Here is a 16,727-nt window from a genome sequence, read left to right as displayed (position 1 = left end):
ATCCACTCGTGAATGGAAGTGGCCCCCCGGGGTCCAGACCAGGCCCGACTTAGTCGTAAAATTTTGAGTTCATGAACTTTAGCCTGGGCTATTTTGGTGCTGCTTTTTATCACACCAGACGAGGGCCATCGTAACTATAGCGCGGTTCTGCTACAGTAACTGAACGCTTGTGGTGCGGACTATTCTAGTGCGGGCCTGGTGCAGACATTACAAAAATCATGATTACTGAACCAGTATCGGTGAGTTCGTGTGGACCCACGCTTCTCCGAGAGAGTTGAGGGAGGTGTGGCAGGATGCTGTGACGCCACTAAGGTTAGGATGCGATTCAATAAGATGGATGGGTGACGGATAAGAACAATGGAACAGATTTTACACTCTCGGATTTCATCGTTTAAAGTAAACAACCTTTAGGTTGATTAAATAATACGAACTGGAGATTAACACAAAATTGCATGCACCAACAGTTTTTTTTCTGATAACACTGAAATATTCATCAAAATCATATGTGAAAGTTGATTACAATATGGCAATTAGTCATGTTCTGGAAGGAACCAAACCTTGCTCATTTATATTATTAGGGACATCATCCAACAACGTACTTCGTATTTTGGTAATAAAAAGTAAAATAAATATTGGATTGATAACGTCATCATCATCCTCATTTGCGTATTTGCTTTAATACCGGAATGTTGCTATAACTCTCTTGAAATTAAGCAAACCTTAAAATAAGAAAACTTTGTTTAACATTCGATTTTGATTAATTTTCAGCTTTTGATGTTTTTTATGATCTTTTTGTGTTATTGAGATCAACTTTTTGTCTGGGTGGAGTTTGGCCTTCAGTTTTGTTTGTCATTGCAATCCAGCGTTCGGCCAAAACTGCGAATGATTAGACAAGCCAAGGTGAAAGCGATGTTGAAGAGTGTTTGGACGAGGCCAAGGTTTGAACTTTACTGGCGGTCTTGTTGAAGTTAATTTACAGAACATCGGAAACAGTCTGGATTAAGATGTCTGTCTCGCTATTCTGTCAAAGATCTGAAGATCCTCAAAATCAGGATCCCAAGATTCGTTTTCCTACAATCTTACTTTCATTTCACGTCATTGGCCTTGTTATACAACTCTGAATGTCATTCTGAACCTATGGCCAAAGAAAAGGGTGGTTTTGAATGTGAGGGCACAGGGTGACAATCCCTGTGATTTTCCAACAACCGAAATCAAAGAAAATGGGAGAAAAGGAAAAAATAACGATAAGGGAGTAGTACAATAAAGGTATACAGAATATACACTACCAGGCGCGACGCTCCAGTGGAAGGGGAGGGGGGAGAGGACGACTGGCCCCTATGATTTTTCTTCAAGTATTGAAGAAAAAAGAGATAAGACAGAAAAATAAAAAGAAGGAATGAAATCAAAAAAGGATGCAGAAGAGTATAAAAAAGGAGAATTCGAGGTCATGTGGTACTACGATACGCCTGCCTCACCTTTACAAGGTCTAATTCTCCCACTCCAATTTCAAAATCCAGGCGCCGCAGCTTTATATTACCTCCAATTTCATGTTGGGAAAATATAGCAAACTCGCCCAATGAAATAAAGCAAACTCTTCTGATTATAACCCCCCCCCCAAAAAAAAAAAATCACCACTCCGAACAATATATCCTGGTGCTATCCTCTATTGGCGGCAGGGGCGGATCCAGGATCTACCAAAGGGGGGCACATTTTCCCGATGAAAAAATTGACAACCCCCCCCCAAAAAAAAAAGTTTTCAACCAAGAATTAAGTATATTTCGTCCGCGAAAAAAATTGAAAAGCAAAGAAAAAAGTCCTCACTTTCAAAGGGGGGGGGAGGGCAAACGTGTGTCTTAACGGCATTTTGACATTACAAATTTTAATTGTGCCTCTCAAGGGGGGGGGCACGAGCCGGTTGTGCCCCCCCCCCATAGATCCGCCAGCGATTGGCGGTATAAATGCGACGTATGATACTCCCGTGTCTTTACTCCTACCCCATTCAAACTGATCGCAGACCACTAGCGTACCTATATAGGGGGCAGACTGCCCCCCCATCGATCAAAAAGTTAATAAGAAATAGCCTCTTGCTCCCTAGCGTCTAGAAGCGCCCCATAATCCTTCAAGTATTTCCGCTGGTTAAACCACTAGTGATGGACAGACCGTTTCTCCTTCCGCCTCCCGACACCCTTGCTATCCCTACGAAAATTGACGTCCATCACCTTATGAGTTATTCGATATGACGTCCCCATGCTTCGAGCATGGACCTATTACGAATGCTTCGAGGGACGTGGGATATAATATGCTATTACCCGATAATTGTGGTTATGCACTGTGACGTCCTTGCTTCGAGGACGCCATGATAAATAAAATTATATGACAATTGAATGTTATTATGCAATAACAATAGTGCTTCGAGGATGTCGTTGAAGGTGATAGGATAACCTATCACTTCCGACTTGTTCCAGGCTAACCCCGATGGCCAGAAAAGACAAGATCGTCAAGAAACTGTCATATGAAAACAAAAGGTGATGACTTGCTTTACATTCCATACCGAAAAGATTCAGTTGTTTAAATAAATGGGATTTTTTTTCTTTTTGTTTAAATTAAACCTCAGCTCGAATGGTAATTCGGCAAAGAAGTCCGAAAATTCCTAGGTGCGCGTCTGTAACTTGCGTTATCATATTGCGGGTGCAAAAATGCCGAAACTATGAATATGGACGCTTTAAAATCCAAGTGTGCCTTTTTATGATGAGTCAGTACATAAATCAATAATTTTACATTGCGCATGTCCCATGCATGTATTGATAAAGGAGCTGTGAGTCACATCAAATGATTAGCAGATCACCTGACCTCCTTTACTTTGATCGGCAAAACAACATCATGACTGTGATTGACTTCTCAGCACTCAGTCCGCAAATCATTACTTGAAAATTTAAAAATGTTGTGGAACAATTATCATTGCTTAGAAAATTGAGTGTTGTTTAAAGCATCCCCGTGGGTCGGCGTTCTGTTTTGCAGGCCTAACCGATACGTGATAATGGAAATTTATTTGTTTTTATAACCGATTTCCTTCTTAAGACTGATAGAATATTCCACAATGAATAAATGAATATGACGAATAAATGATATTGCTTATTATGAGTATCACCGAAGAGTATTTTTTCCATTTTGATTTTTTTATGAAAAAAGCGCATTTCTGAAATTACCATTAATGAATAACGTGACCCTTTTTGAGTGATTTTATTGTAATTACCAAGTAATTACAAAGTCCTTGCCTCGAGGGACACAACTGATAGAGGATATTCATTCTTATTAGGCGTAATCATGTCAATTCTTTTTCGTAAATCAATTATAACGTACCTGTCGCTCAGCTCGGAGTTTGCTGTTCGAACTAAATGCTAAATTTGTTGGTCCCACCATTTTCAAAGGCATGTAATCGCAGATTTGTCAAAACTGTGAAAAGTGTTGATTCCCTAGCACTAGCGTAGCTACGGGGGCGCAAGGGGCAGTCTGCCCCCCCCCCCCCTGACGAGTCACAACCCACGCTAAGGACGTATCCCCCCCCCCGACGAGCTTGAAGAATTTTTTTTTGCCAATTTTTTCTGGTACGAAATCCTACATTTTGGGCGGACGAATTAGCCCCCCCCCTGTGGAAAATCCTAGGTACGTACTGTTCCCTAGGTTTAAAAAGTTCTCGAAAGCATGTACATGGGTTAATTGGATTTATCACAGATAAAGGAAATTGTATAAACGTCTCTGTTTATTATATATATTTTTAAATCAAAACAAAATTTCATTACATAACATCGGCACACTTTCAAACAATTCGCTCGTTAAGACGAATTTAATACGCCTTTGTTTATTGTATCCCTTTCATAATGGCTCCCGGGAAGCAGTAGACATTAATGTTTAACATCACAATGTCTAATAAAATCGGTTCTTAAAAGTCTTAATCATTGTTTTTTATTATCCTAGCTTTGGTCTTTTTTGTTGGATTCGTGTCAAAGGCAATTAAAGGTGTAGAATAATATAGATGGCAAACATGACACAAAACGAAATTAGGAAATGAGGGAGATGTGTTGGACAAATTCTTTACAACTTCATCTAAAAAGAATGCCCCGCAAATACATACATTTATAATATTCAGAATGAATAGGAGAGTAAAGTAAAATTATTAATAATTTGGATGTGGCTTGCTGGCTTACAGATGTACATCAGGAGCCGTGCCCTGAAACTTCCACTACCAAAGAAAGGAGAAACGATGAGTAAAAAGAATCAGATTTTCATTTTGAAAATGTCAAAATTGTAACAATTTGCTCACTCGCGTCACTCGCTCTTGACTTTTCAGATTTTGTGTGCGTGTGTGATGTGTGTGTGTGTGTGGGTCCACAAACACTGCCAACTTATCAGAAGGGCCAAAGAAAACTAAATCAGTTCACCACCAGGAAATAAAGGAGCCAAGACTCTATCACGATATCTTGAGGATCAAACATTATTTTGACAGCCCCAAAGATATGCGAGCCATTTAAACATCGCCACGTGCGCAGCACATTTCTGATGAGCGCCTGGATATATCGGAATCCAACAGAACATCTGCTGAACATTTGGTTTAATCTGAGAAAAACATTCGACTTGATTCCCAGCCTCTTGTGAGGCCTGACAAGATAGTACATTTTCTTTCCTTCTCAAATGAAGTGAAACCGACGGGCACTTTTATTGAAAGGGATATAGGGCCGTGGGGTGGTCAGGTGAAAAAATATATCTTGGGCCCCCTTTACCGCCTTTTCACACGGTAAAAAAATCGTAATTTGAATGATGATTTCAGTGAAAACTAAGGCTAGTGACGAATATTTAGCAGGTATGAACATGATTAATCACGAACGCTAATCACAATCACGAATTCAAATTCTAATCCGGTTTAATTTCACTCGAGTCACAGTTTTCGAGTGAGTGTGAAAGGTCCGATGATTCTAAAGACGAATTGCAATCATCATTACAATTATGATTCAAGATTCACGTGTGAAAAGGCTCTTAGTCTATCATCTTCACGTTTTATAATCTAATTTATATAGCGTTGGAATTTTTTTTAAATTTAAAGTGAAAGGATGATTTCGTGTAAAAATAATATGAAACATCATTTGCCGTGTCAGTGTGTTTAGCATTCAACTAATTCAAACAGAAGTTGTTTCCAGTAACTTGAAACGGGAATTAAATGGTTTGTCTACATGGTTGGAAATAAAAAGATTTTATTTTCATTTTGTATTCATTCATGTGATTACTGTAAATATGAATCAATAGCACATACTTTGTTTTTAAAAAAGTCATATTAATTGGAAAGAATTAACTTTCCTTAAAACATTTTAAATTGTCCCAGTAACCACACTATACTGATAGTGTTATCAATCGCGACAGGGCAATAATAGGGGGGGGGGGGGTCGCTCAGCAACAAATGATATATTTGCAATTTTTCGTCAGCTCCGAAACTTAGGACGAAACCGCTGTTCCGTTTCACCACTTTCCTACAAAGACTTCCCATTTGTTTTTTGTCACCTGGCAGACACCCTCAATCAATCATGTCAATACATTTACCTCGTTCTTGAATTTTTATTCTCCGTACGCGCTGAGCTAAAATTCCCTATAACTGTCTGAAAGAGAACATAGTCATTGTTTTTCATCAGGTTTACACACATTCGTAAATTCATGTGTTACTCCTGCATCATTATCTTCATTGAAAAAAAATAGAAAGAATAAATAATCTAGTGACAAAAAGGAGAAAAAATGATGATTCAGGCAGAATGTTAAGCTATAGCAGCGCGAGGGGATTGAAGTAAAATGCAAAAACGCTTAACCGGGTGAATACTGGATTGTCTTCTTCTGATACACATAACACGTAAACCTATCAGTTTCAGGAGTGAATGGGTTCGGGTTAACATGATTCATACATGGATCTTTGCTTCAAAAGACGCATTGATTGATATTTTACATAAGCGGGGAGAATTAAAGGAGCTTTGGCCTTTTTAAAACAAAACAAAACATGACGATTTTGAAAATACTTGAATAAACACTATCTCAGGAGTCTGATCAATGCCGATATTGATTGTGCACGCAACTGTGCAAAAACAACAAAAACAAAGAAACAGATACGAAATATTCATATTCTTGTTGGTGTAAAATTTGGGAATCTAGTATTTGGTAACATTTCTGTCTAAGCCCTCAGATTCTTTGCATGGTGATCATGAGCAAGACCGTGAGCCAAAGTGTGGGCCTGTTATATATTTTTGCGAGCGGAAGTTGAACTGAAATGATATTTATGGCAAAAATTATTTAACATGTGGGGTAAATTTGAATAATAAAGACCTTCTGTTCAGCGAGAGCATATAGGTAATCATTACTTTGCATTTGTCAAAGCTTTCTTTTATATATTTTAAATGTTTTTTTAAATTGAAATCGCATGTTGAACATGTTTTCAAACGTGATTTCAACCTGGTTAAAATTCAAGAGTTCCCAACTCCCCCTTGTCTTTAATTGAAGACTGTGTTTATAGAAAAATCCTCTTGGCGGATATTCAATAATCAACAATTTGTTGGCATGCCAACTAAGATGTTTACTTCCTTGGATGTCGAATGTCTTTATTCAATTAATGGAGTATGTTTGTCAGTTAGAGAGAAATGTGTTTTCATTTCATTGGCTATTTTTACCCCACCAATATCGCGGTAGAATATTATTAGATCTTAAAAATGTATTTTTTGTCTTGCTCTAAATTTGTTAAAAGCAGTAGGAAGGAAAATGAAACACGAGGAATAAAAATGAATAACCAGATAAAAATTAAGGCGAAAATCAAACATCTTTACGATTACGATAATATAGATTTAAAAAATCGCAAATACGTTGCTGTGCTCGTAAAATTGAATGGTCTTGCAAACAAAATATACTCACCCCCCCCCCCAGAAAAACCGAAATAAATTTTCCGAAAACTATTTTCGGAAAATCCAAATGCCTTCTCATTACCCCCTCCATTTGCCACGCCCCCCCCCCCCTCCCCGCGGCACCACTCCTGGTGAAATTTACTGCTGTGTCATTTTCTTAACAATAACAAAATGCAGGCCTGATCGTTGAATGGTACGATTACACTTTTAAACAGACTTAATTGATACTTATTTTAATTACTAATTTGCCTGAAATTTAATCCAATTAATCAATTTAGTCATAGGCGGCGGAAGCCGGGGGGGATGGGGACCGATCCCCCCAAAAAATTTGAGGTTGGGGGACGATCCCCCTAAATTTGTAGTTGATAACCTTTTTTTGGTTTTGTTTTGTTTTGCTTGTCAATTTTGTTTCCTGCGTCCCCCCCCCCTAAATTCTGGTGAACCCCCCTTTAAAAAAGTCTCTTGTCCCCCCCCCTAAAATTTAGGTTGATGACCTTTTTTTTTTTTGCTTGTATAATTTTTTTTTACATGTGTCGATCCATCACAAAATTTCAGGTAGACCCCCCCCTATTTTTTTTTGGCTTCCGCCACCAATGAATTTAGTGCTTGTGATGAATTTAACTTAAATAAATTTGAATATAGCAGTATTACTTCATATTCCCTTGAGTTTTGAAAACAAAAGGCGAAATTTATCGGTTAACCGATAATCAGTGTTTTTTTTTATAATGTTTTGTTACACTTACCTTGTCTTTCACAGGACACCTACAATCGCAGGGGGTCTTTCGCCATCGATAAAAACTTCTTCAAAAGGCTGGATATTACGATCCAGAATTGCATGTCTGGGGCAGCGAAAACTTGGAACTTTCTTTCAAGTAAATTAATCATTTTCTAAAATATTCACAATCTAAATGAATTGAAAAATATGTGACACATGAGCGGACACAGAACTTTCTACATGTAAATGGGGGTGGGTACAACAAGTATCAATTTTGTTTGTCAAAATTTTGACAAGCAAAGATACCCCCACCAGATTCGCTCTTGAAATTTCTGATTTGCAATACTTAGACGAGGAAGCCATTTACCTGAATATGTATTTCCATCATATCATATAAGTTCGATCCTTTGTGCATTATACCGTATTTCTCCCAATGTGCTTTAATCAGAAATTTTCACTATAACATTAAATAAAAGGTCATAAAAAATGTATTCATGATAGTTTTCTTGGTAAGCTCAGGTGAATGAGGACATGACCGAGACAGTTCTCTTAATAGATTTATTGCCAATCCTATTTTCCGGCGGAAATATTTATCAGGCAAATTTCCTTTGATTGATGGAACTTTTTTTTCTCAAGAAATCACGCGGTTTGTGACCTTTGTTATGATTCTAAATGGTGTGGCTGCGTGCAATGGGGGGGGGGGGGTGACTTTAATTTGGATCGTGATGGGGGCATTAGAATATTCCTTTCCCAATTTCATGGAAACCTGGGTCTACTATTAAGCCGCGTCATTGTTTTTTTTTTCGAGAATTAAGATTGATGATCTGTTTTGAATAATTATATTGAATTTCATCTATATATTCCTTTATATATCTTTCACTTATAGGTATGGCAATGTGGGGGAAGTCTTGAAGTAGTTCCGTGTTCCAGAGTAGGTCACGTGTTCAGATCCAAACCGCCTTACGACTTCACTGGTGATCCAGAAGCAGTACTCCTACGCAACAACAAAAGAGTTCTGGAAGTATGGGGCGGGAGAGTCAAACACTTATTTTACGGATTGACGCCGGAGTACAAGGCAGTTGATCCAGGGGACATCTCAACCAGGATTCGGCTGCGGGATGAACTGAAGTGCAAAAGCTTCGAGTGGTATTTGGAGAATGTGTATCCAGAAAATATTCTGCCAATTGAGTTTCAGGCTCTTGGAAGGGTAAGAATTTGTTTTAATATTGTCGTTGATGTTAGCAATGACAAAAGGCAAAGAAAAATGGAACACAAAATGGAAAAGAAAAACTCTGATGTTTTTTTAATGCTAGTGCAGAGAGGATGATAATCATGTTCATAAAGTGTGGCAGTGGTGATGATGACGATGATGATGATGATGATGATAGTGATAATGATGATGATGGTGGTGATGGTGGTGGTGATGATGATGATGTTGCTGATAGTGATGATGACGACGATGGTGATGATGATGATGATGGTGATGATGATGATGATGATGGTTATGATGTTGATGTGAATGATGATGATAGTGATGATGGTGATGATAGCGATAATGATGATGGTGGTGGTGATGATGTTGCTGATAGTGATGATGATGATGGTGATATTGATGATGATAATGGTGATGATGATAGTGAAGGCGAATTTACGATGGTAGTGATGATGAGGAAGAGGATGATTATGATGATAAGGATATTCATCTTTATCCTTGTCTTTATTACTTTTTGCTGATAATTCTTGTTTTATGTCTTTCATCACTTTTGTTGGCAGATAATGAACGAGGGGGTCAATCTCTGCGTTGACGTGCTCCATGCTTCGGATAGGAGACGTATGGGGGCGCACCTAGCTGTAAATGCATGCCGGGAAGGTGCTCTCGCTCAGGTGAGGTTTTATGCCGCAGTCACACGATACGACACCAACCCAAGACCCACTTAACCTATATATCTTTTTTTTTATTCCCCAATGACATATTATTGGTCTCGTTGGAGTCGGTTTCGTTGGTGTAACTGTGACATTACTTTGGCTTTTTATTGATTTTTTTAATGTAAATTTCGAATAAACATAAAACATAAGAAAGAGTGATACAAAAAGGTAAATACAAAACAGTAGCATAATCAAAATGATGGTTAAGTATATTCAATAATAATGTTATAAGAAATCGCAATGTATATAAATGTTAAGTATGGCCACTTTGTGACATCCAGTGCACATGCAAATAATGAATACCAACAATTAATATATTTATATATGCATATATTATTATATTCTATATTTGTTTATGCTGTTAGTCATATCCTGCTCATAAGTCTTTCGCCATGTCCACTTTCCTTTTTTATCAGATGCTTTTTACCTTTGCTGTGGACTTCAATATCATGCTTGCGATCTTTATTATATATTATATGTAAAAATTTTTTTTTTGTTTTTTCTTTACAGTTTTGTTTGATGATCAAACGATTCTTTTCCACCAACTGCTCTTGACTTCTTTTTTTTGCAGCAGACTTTTTCGTGGAATGTGGGAAGTCAACTTCAGCATGACCATTTCTGTATCACGGCCATAGAGGGCGACAGTCTAGTAATGTTGCTGGAGTGTCAAGATGTGCAATACAACAAACAACTCACCAATCAACAGTGGCAGTATGACGAACGGTTTGTAATTTTTGTCATTTATTTATTTATTGATCTATCATATATTATTGTTATTATTGTTTTGAAATTGACTGATTAATTAATTAATTTATTTATTTATCTATTTATTTATTTTTCATTTATTTCTTCATTTTTTTTTTTTGGGGGGGGTGAGATGGGTGCAGTGTAGTGCATTCTATATGGTGGGGGGGGGGGCAACTAAACCAGAGGTGAATTCGATTTATATTTGGAATGAAAAAGCTAGTAGTATTGTTGGCTGTGGTGCCATCCCTTGTCAGTACCAATGAAAGGGATTATTAATCGGGAATGTTATTTTCAAAAGAATTCTAATTTCTAAGAAGAAAAAAAATCCTCAGATTTGTCATTGCTTTATTAAGTGCAATTCTTTTTTGTGCAGGTGACATAAGGTATGATCTAATAATGACCATTCAATTCGCGTAGGCCTATAGGCCAGCATGGCGAGGATATGCATTAACTCTATCTAGGCCTATGGCGGGGGGGGGGGGGCCTCTCAGCCCCCCCCCTAAGATCTCGGTCGTCGACTGCGCGATCGCGCCGAAAATTGGCACGCGGGTTGTCTGGGACATAATCTACAAGATTGTATAGTAATTTATTTCATGCGAGTCGCTATTAAGTGATTATGCTAATTTATGCGTAATTAGTATGCAAAATCATACTTTTTCCTCTAACTCCCTAAATAAAGCTCCAAATGTACTAATTTTTGGTATAGAAACTCTTTGTGGTGTCCTTAGCAAGAGTACATGAAAAAATTGTGATATCAAATCATTTTCTTATGTATTATATTGTTTTTTGCAATTTCTTATGTATTTCTTTTTTTTTACCTTTTGTTTTTCATTGTTTTTTCAATGAAATTTGTTGGGGACTCTTCTGTGATCATAAAAATCATAAAATAAATACATTTAGACTTGCAAAACTAAAAATAATCATACATTTATGAATTTTGGTTGAAAACACAATTTGCATTGACTTTGTACACGAAATCACGTTTTTGAGCAATTTTCGGTCTGACATGCACTTACATAATGTTGCGTAATTTCGGAACCACGTACCCGGGTGACGCAAAATTGGTCTCAAAATTTGCGCAAGACTTGAAAGTAAAAACTCAGCGAGCGGCGCGGTCAAAAAATTTCGCACGGCGAAAATATCGCGCGATTTGTTAAGGGGGGGGGGGCTCCGAGGCCCCCCGGCCTAGATAGGGTTAAATCACTTCACAATTACAGGAAACTAAAAATAATGAATTCGATTAATGCATCTGTGTATACATTTGTCAGATTAGTAATGATGAAAAGAATATGATATATTTTCAGCATTCAATGAACTAAGTTTGATTCATTCATGTCTTTGTATTTCCTTCAGATTGGAACATTCCAGCACCAACTCACAGGTCTATGCATGGGACTGAGGAAGAAACTGGACCAAGATATTTTAAAATCATTTGTAATACTCGAAGAATGCAGCTCATTATCCACCCAGCAGTGGGTCATTCTAGATACATTCACTGAAATCACATGGAGATAGCATACAATGTGACTTGGCATAAATTTATTTCAAGATAAATGTTTGTACTGTTATTGAAATAAGGTTTAGACTGACAAAAGGTTGATTATTTATGTAATTACCCATATGACATCATATTCTGTCATTCTAGATCTGAGCGTACTTCCAGATCAAAATCAGAGATGAATTTATTTTGTGTTCAGATTAAAACTGCAGAATTGATGATGCTTTATGTTCAGTGTGTATTTCAAGGATTTTTTCCCCAGTGATTTGCAGGACCAAATATAAACTTAGGACCAACGTTAGTTTTCACCCATTCCACTTGGAAAATTAAGGCAAGATTATTGAGTTATATGTAAATATTATTATCATGTCCCTTGTTTTCTCATTTTCACTTAATTCTTGTATTGTGTCGTTATTTTCTTCATACACGCACGCAAAAATAAAAACACATCAGAGCTCCGTAACACAGAGATTATATAGCGATTAATCGCTAAAATGGAATGACCAATCAAGGTCAATGCTACATGCGCATTTGGTTTAAAATACTGACCAGGAACCAATCAGATTTTATATTTGATATTGATCGTTAAGCTTTGTGTAAACGGGCCCTGGACTCGACTAACTTTAGTTTTAGTCAATGTTTATTCATTTCCGACCTAAATGGAAATATTCTCTTAGTTTATGATACAATAGTGCAATAAAAACATGAATACGTAAAAAGTGTTTTGCCACCTGAGTTACATAGCCACTGATTTGTCGAGATGATTAATGATGTTATAGAGACAGGGGAAATCATTTTCTTTTCATTATCAAAAGGGATCAAAATTGTGCTTTTTGTTGACATTAAAACGGTTCCATTTGAGATATGTTCCAATCACTATGTCATGGTATTTTTAAGTTGACTCTGTTCTAATTTCCGTATTATCCTAAGACAAATAAATAAAATAACTCGATTTGCAGCTGTTATTTAGGGCCAAACTAGTTGAATCAAGAGAGGATCAGATTTTTGTTATCATGCCTCCTTTCTAGAGATATTTCCACAGAGATAAAAGTGTTTCATATAGGCATTTATTTCTGGAATATGATTGTGAGTTATTAAATAATTCACAAATTTAACTTTCTTTTATTTTCGTGTGTGCCAAAATTGTTCTGTTGAAACTTGTCTTGAATATTATATCTAATGTTGACATCATGATTATTTTTGTTTTATTGTGCAAAGTTTAGATATGTGGAGGTTAGAAAAGACGTAGCATTGGCTTTATCTCCTCGTTAGTCTTTGATGTTACTATTATCTACAACTCAATTCCGTTTGCCAAATAATGTGTTACATTAATGTTTGTTTCATGATGTTCCATTAGGATAGAATGTATGTATGTTGTGTGACAGGACAATTTTTTTTAATAAAAATAAATAACGAAGGCAGTTGATTTGCTATGTGTTATAAAGAATATTAAGAAACATCGAAGCTTTCTTCGTACTTGAAAAGCAGAAACAAAAACATATCACTAGGGTATACTGTACATGGCAACGATCAGTGCTCTATGATTACACCCCTGTTCACCGACACAATTAACAATTAATGTTATATAGCAGGGTGACCCCAGTGGGCAGGACAGCTTTCTTTATGTTTTTCTAAGGCATAGAACAAAGGGAGAAAAATAGGGAGAGAAGAAATTATTAATGCAGAAATGAGAGCTCTTGCCCGGGTAATTATAAAATACCCATATTCAGTTGAGAAGAGCTTTGCTCGGGAATCGGACGAGTACATAAATTATGGCATCTCCCCTGAGTGTTAGTATCTGGATACATGACCGATTTGAACAATATACACCTGTGGTCAATTATACGTCATATTGACGTTAACGTTCTTCATACATTTGTTTGAATAGGAAAAAAAAAGAAAGTGCAATAGACAATAGGTTTACTTTGAATAAGCTAATATCCTATTGATATCATCAATCGTTGTTTAAACCTTCGAGAATATTTCATAAAAGTTGTCGACTCCGATCGAAAATTAGTGAAAATTTTTCACTCATAATTTCAAGGATTTAGAATAAAATCAGATCGGCTGTGAATAATGACCATCCAAATATTTGATTTTTTTTATCTTAAAGATTAATTTCAAAATTTCAAAAAGATTTAAATTTAAATCTTTTGGGTTTGCACAATGTTTAAATCTAATATTCGGCTTGTTTTTTTTTCACTGCCGACCTGGATTCATTTTAAATCCTTGGAATTTAGAATGTTGATTGGGCGATAATCACCCGGGGGGGCACTTACATTGACGAGTGGATACCATGCGCGACCCCAAAAAACACGTAAAAAGGAACTTTCTCACGATAGGGCAAGTTACGTACGTAACGTGATAAGGGTGTCAAAAACACAAAAATAATGAAAAAAGGGTATCTATTTTCGCTAGGAAAATTACGTGTTTAGGGTCAAATTTGCGGGGATGATAAAACAAAATTAAAATGTTTTATAGAGGATGTCCTTTTTGCCCCAACACTTCGTGTTTAGAGTCCGATTTGCGCGACTGAGTTGTAGAAGGTGTGGTCGTACTAAACCAAGTAAGGTAAAGCCGACGACCGAAGGACCCGTAACAATAAAACATTCCTGTACTTGTTTAGGGGTTCATTTCAGGGAATATTTGCCAAGAGTGTCGTTTTGTTTCCAATACTTGTGAAGGGTATGGTTTCACACGCCAATACTTGTTAAGGGATGCATTTTCAGAATATGGAAATTACGTGTTTAGGGTGCTTTTCGAGACCCCATGCATGGTCGCGCATGGTAACTACTCGTCAATGGAAGTGCCCCCCCCCCCGGGGATAAGCACTGGACTCACCTTACAATGTATTTGCTAAACCGATTTCGTATCAATTATCAATAAATTAAAAGATATACACCTTCAATGTATGCTTGTTGTCACCTTTTTCTTTAATTTGTGTCAATTTTTTCTGTAAACTGAGATATATTTATTCACATCCTTTGTTAAAAAAGGAAAAAAAGACATAATTAGATTAGTAACAAAACATTAATAACAATTAATAAAAACTGTATAAAAAAAGGCTATATTTCCGAGCGTTGTGCCGAATTTGATTAATAACCAGTCGTGATTTGAAGCATGACATGCCACAACCCGATGGATTTTTAAAATTAAATCTACAATTCCTTATAATATACAATCTCAAACACTATGAGCATTTGTGATATGGAGCTTTGCACTCTCTATTTGATTCGCAGTCAATCACAATATAAGACTATATAATTGATTTCATTTTTGTAGTCCATGAACATGATGAACGTATATACATACCCGTGTTTTAACATATCTAGATTATCAAAATCATGATAATACAATTATGATAGATATTTGTTATTTCAATTTTCAAATCGTATACATCCTTTTACTATACAAAATATTACTTTTCTTAGTTCTCTCACAATTTCCGATTCTGTAAATTTACACTTAAGTGCAAACCATTTCTCTATTTTTGGAAAAAGAAATATTTAGCAGTTCAAGCACATAAAGATTTGTGAATGGGTAGCTTTATAATTAATTGAACTAAGCCCAGGATGAATTATAGACCCAAACCATGTTCATTGAGATTTAAAGGGGAATGAAACCTTTGGAACAAATAGGCTTGTGTAGAAACAGAAAAATCAAAGAATAAGAATAAAGAAAGTTTGAGAAAAATCGGACAAATAGTGAGAAAGTTATGAGCATTTGAATAATGCAATCACTAATGCTATGGAGATCCTCACATTGGCAATGCGACAAGGATGTGTGATGTCATTGATGAACAACTTTCCCTTTGGTGGACTATAAAAATACCCTTAAAATGTCTCTTTTTGCTTTTTGTTATGATGATACACACTCTTTATCCATGATGTATTCTTAAAGAATATGTATTACATGCCCTCATGTAGACAGAACACATGATTTATGGATAGATGTGATAAAAGAGGCAATTCTAGTGAAATATATACTAAAGTAATGGGGAGAGTTGTTCACAAGTGACATCACACATCTTTGTCGCATTGCCAATTCGCTATCTCCATAGCATTAGTGATCGCAATATTCAAATGCTCATAACTTTCTCATTATTTGTCCGATTTTTCTCAAATTTTCGTTGATCTGTTTCTTTGATTTTTCTATTTTCACATAAGCTATCTTGTTCCAAAGGTTTCATTCTCCTTTAAATACGGATATCACCGAATCCTGGTCATGGCTATGTCCAGTCGGCAAAGTGTCTGGGGCCCGTGTGGGTAATATATGGGCTCATCTGCGCTTGGATATGGGCCCCATTATGGGCAGCTCATATGGGGCCCATATGGCCTTTGCACCATCCAAACCATCCAGGGCCCATATGGGCCATGTGGGTTTCATGTGGGGAAAATCTGATCAAGCCCACATGAAACCCATGTAAACCCCACATGGTTCATCTGGGCCCCATATGAAAACGATACTGGGTTTTATATGGGTCCCATGTGGGCCCCATGTAAGTTCACGATGTTTTAATCAATTAAAAAATTATATTAAATTGTGTCATTAAGGTGACTTTACAACCCAATCCCTATTATTTTATCATATCCTATAATCCTCCAAATCATAATCCTATCCCAATCCTTTATCCTACACCCAAGTGACCCAACCACTGAATCTTCTTATTGACTTCTATGTAGAGCGAGTTTGCTATACTTGACAGGCTATGGTTAATAACAATTTTCAATAACTAACCTTGAAAATTTTCTCCTGAAATTATGTTCCTATTTTAATTTTATGGTAATAAATTACATACTTTTCTGAAACTTTCCATGGTGGAATCCTTGCATAAACATATAATTCATTTGGTCATTTACTGTTGTATTAAGTTGAATATTCATGAGTGCAGTCTAGATCGATCGATACTAATGAT

At 36.6% G+C, this 16,727-nt stretch overlaps 1 protein-coding gene across 1 annotated transcript; it reads left to right on the top strand.

Annotated features, from left to right (window-relative positions):
• Positions 1–218: 218 nt before the first annotated feature.
• Positions 219–12,675, top strand: LOC121425954 (polypeptide N-acetylgalactosaminyltransferase 13-like). Its single transcript, XM_041622082.1, has 5 exons — positions 219–239; positions 8,528–8,848; positions 9,415–9,525; positions 10,139–10,291; positions 11,668–12,675. Exons 1-5 carry the CDS (start codon positions 219–221, stop codon positions 11,827–11,829), a joined length of 768 nt encoding a protein of 255 aa, XP_041478016.1. The 3' UTR covers positions 11,830–12,675.
• Positions 12,676–16,727: the final 4,052 nt, after the last annotated feature.

Source organism: Lytechinus variegatus, chromosome 13, assembly GCF_018143015.1.
Source record: "Lytechinus variegatus isolate NC3 chromosome 13, Lvar_3.0, whole genome shotgun sequence".
NCBI lineage: Eukaryota > Metazoa > Echinodermata > Echinoidea > Temnopleuroida > Toxopneustidae > Lytechinus > Lytechinus variegatus.
This window is presented reverse-complemented; position numbering and strand designations above follow the sequence as displayed.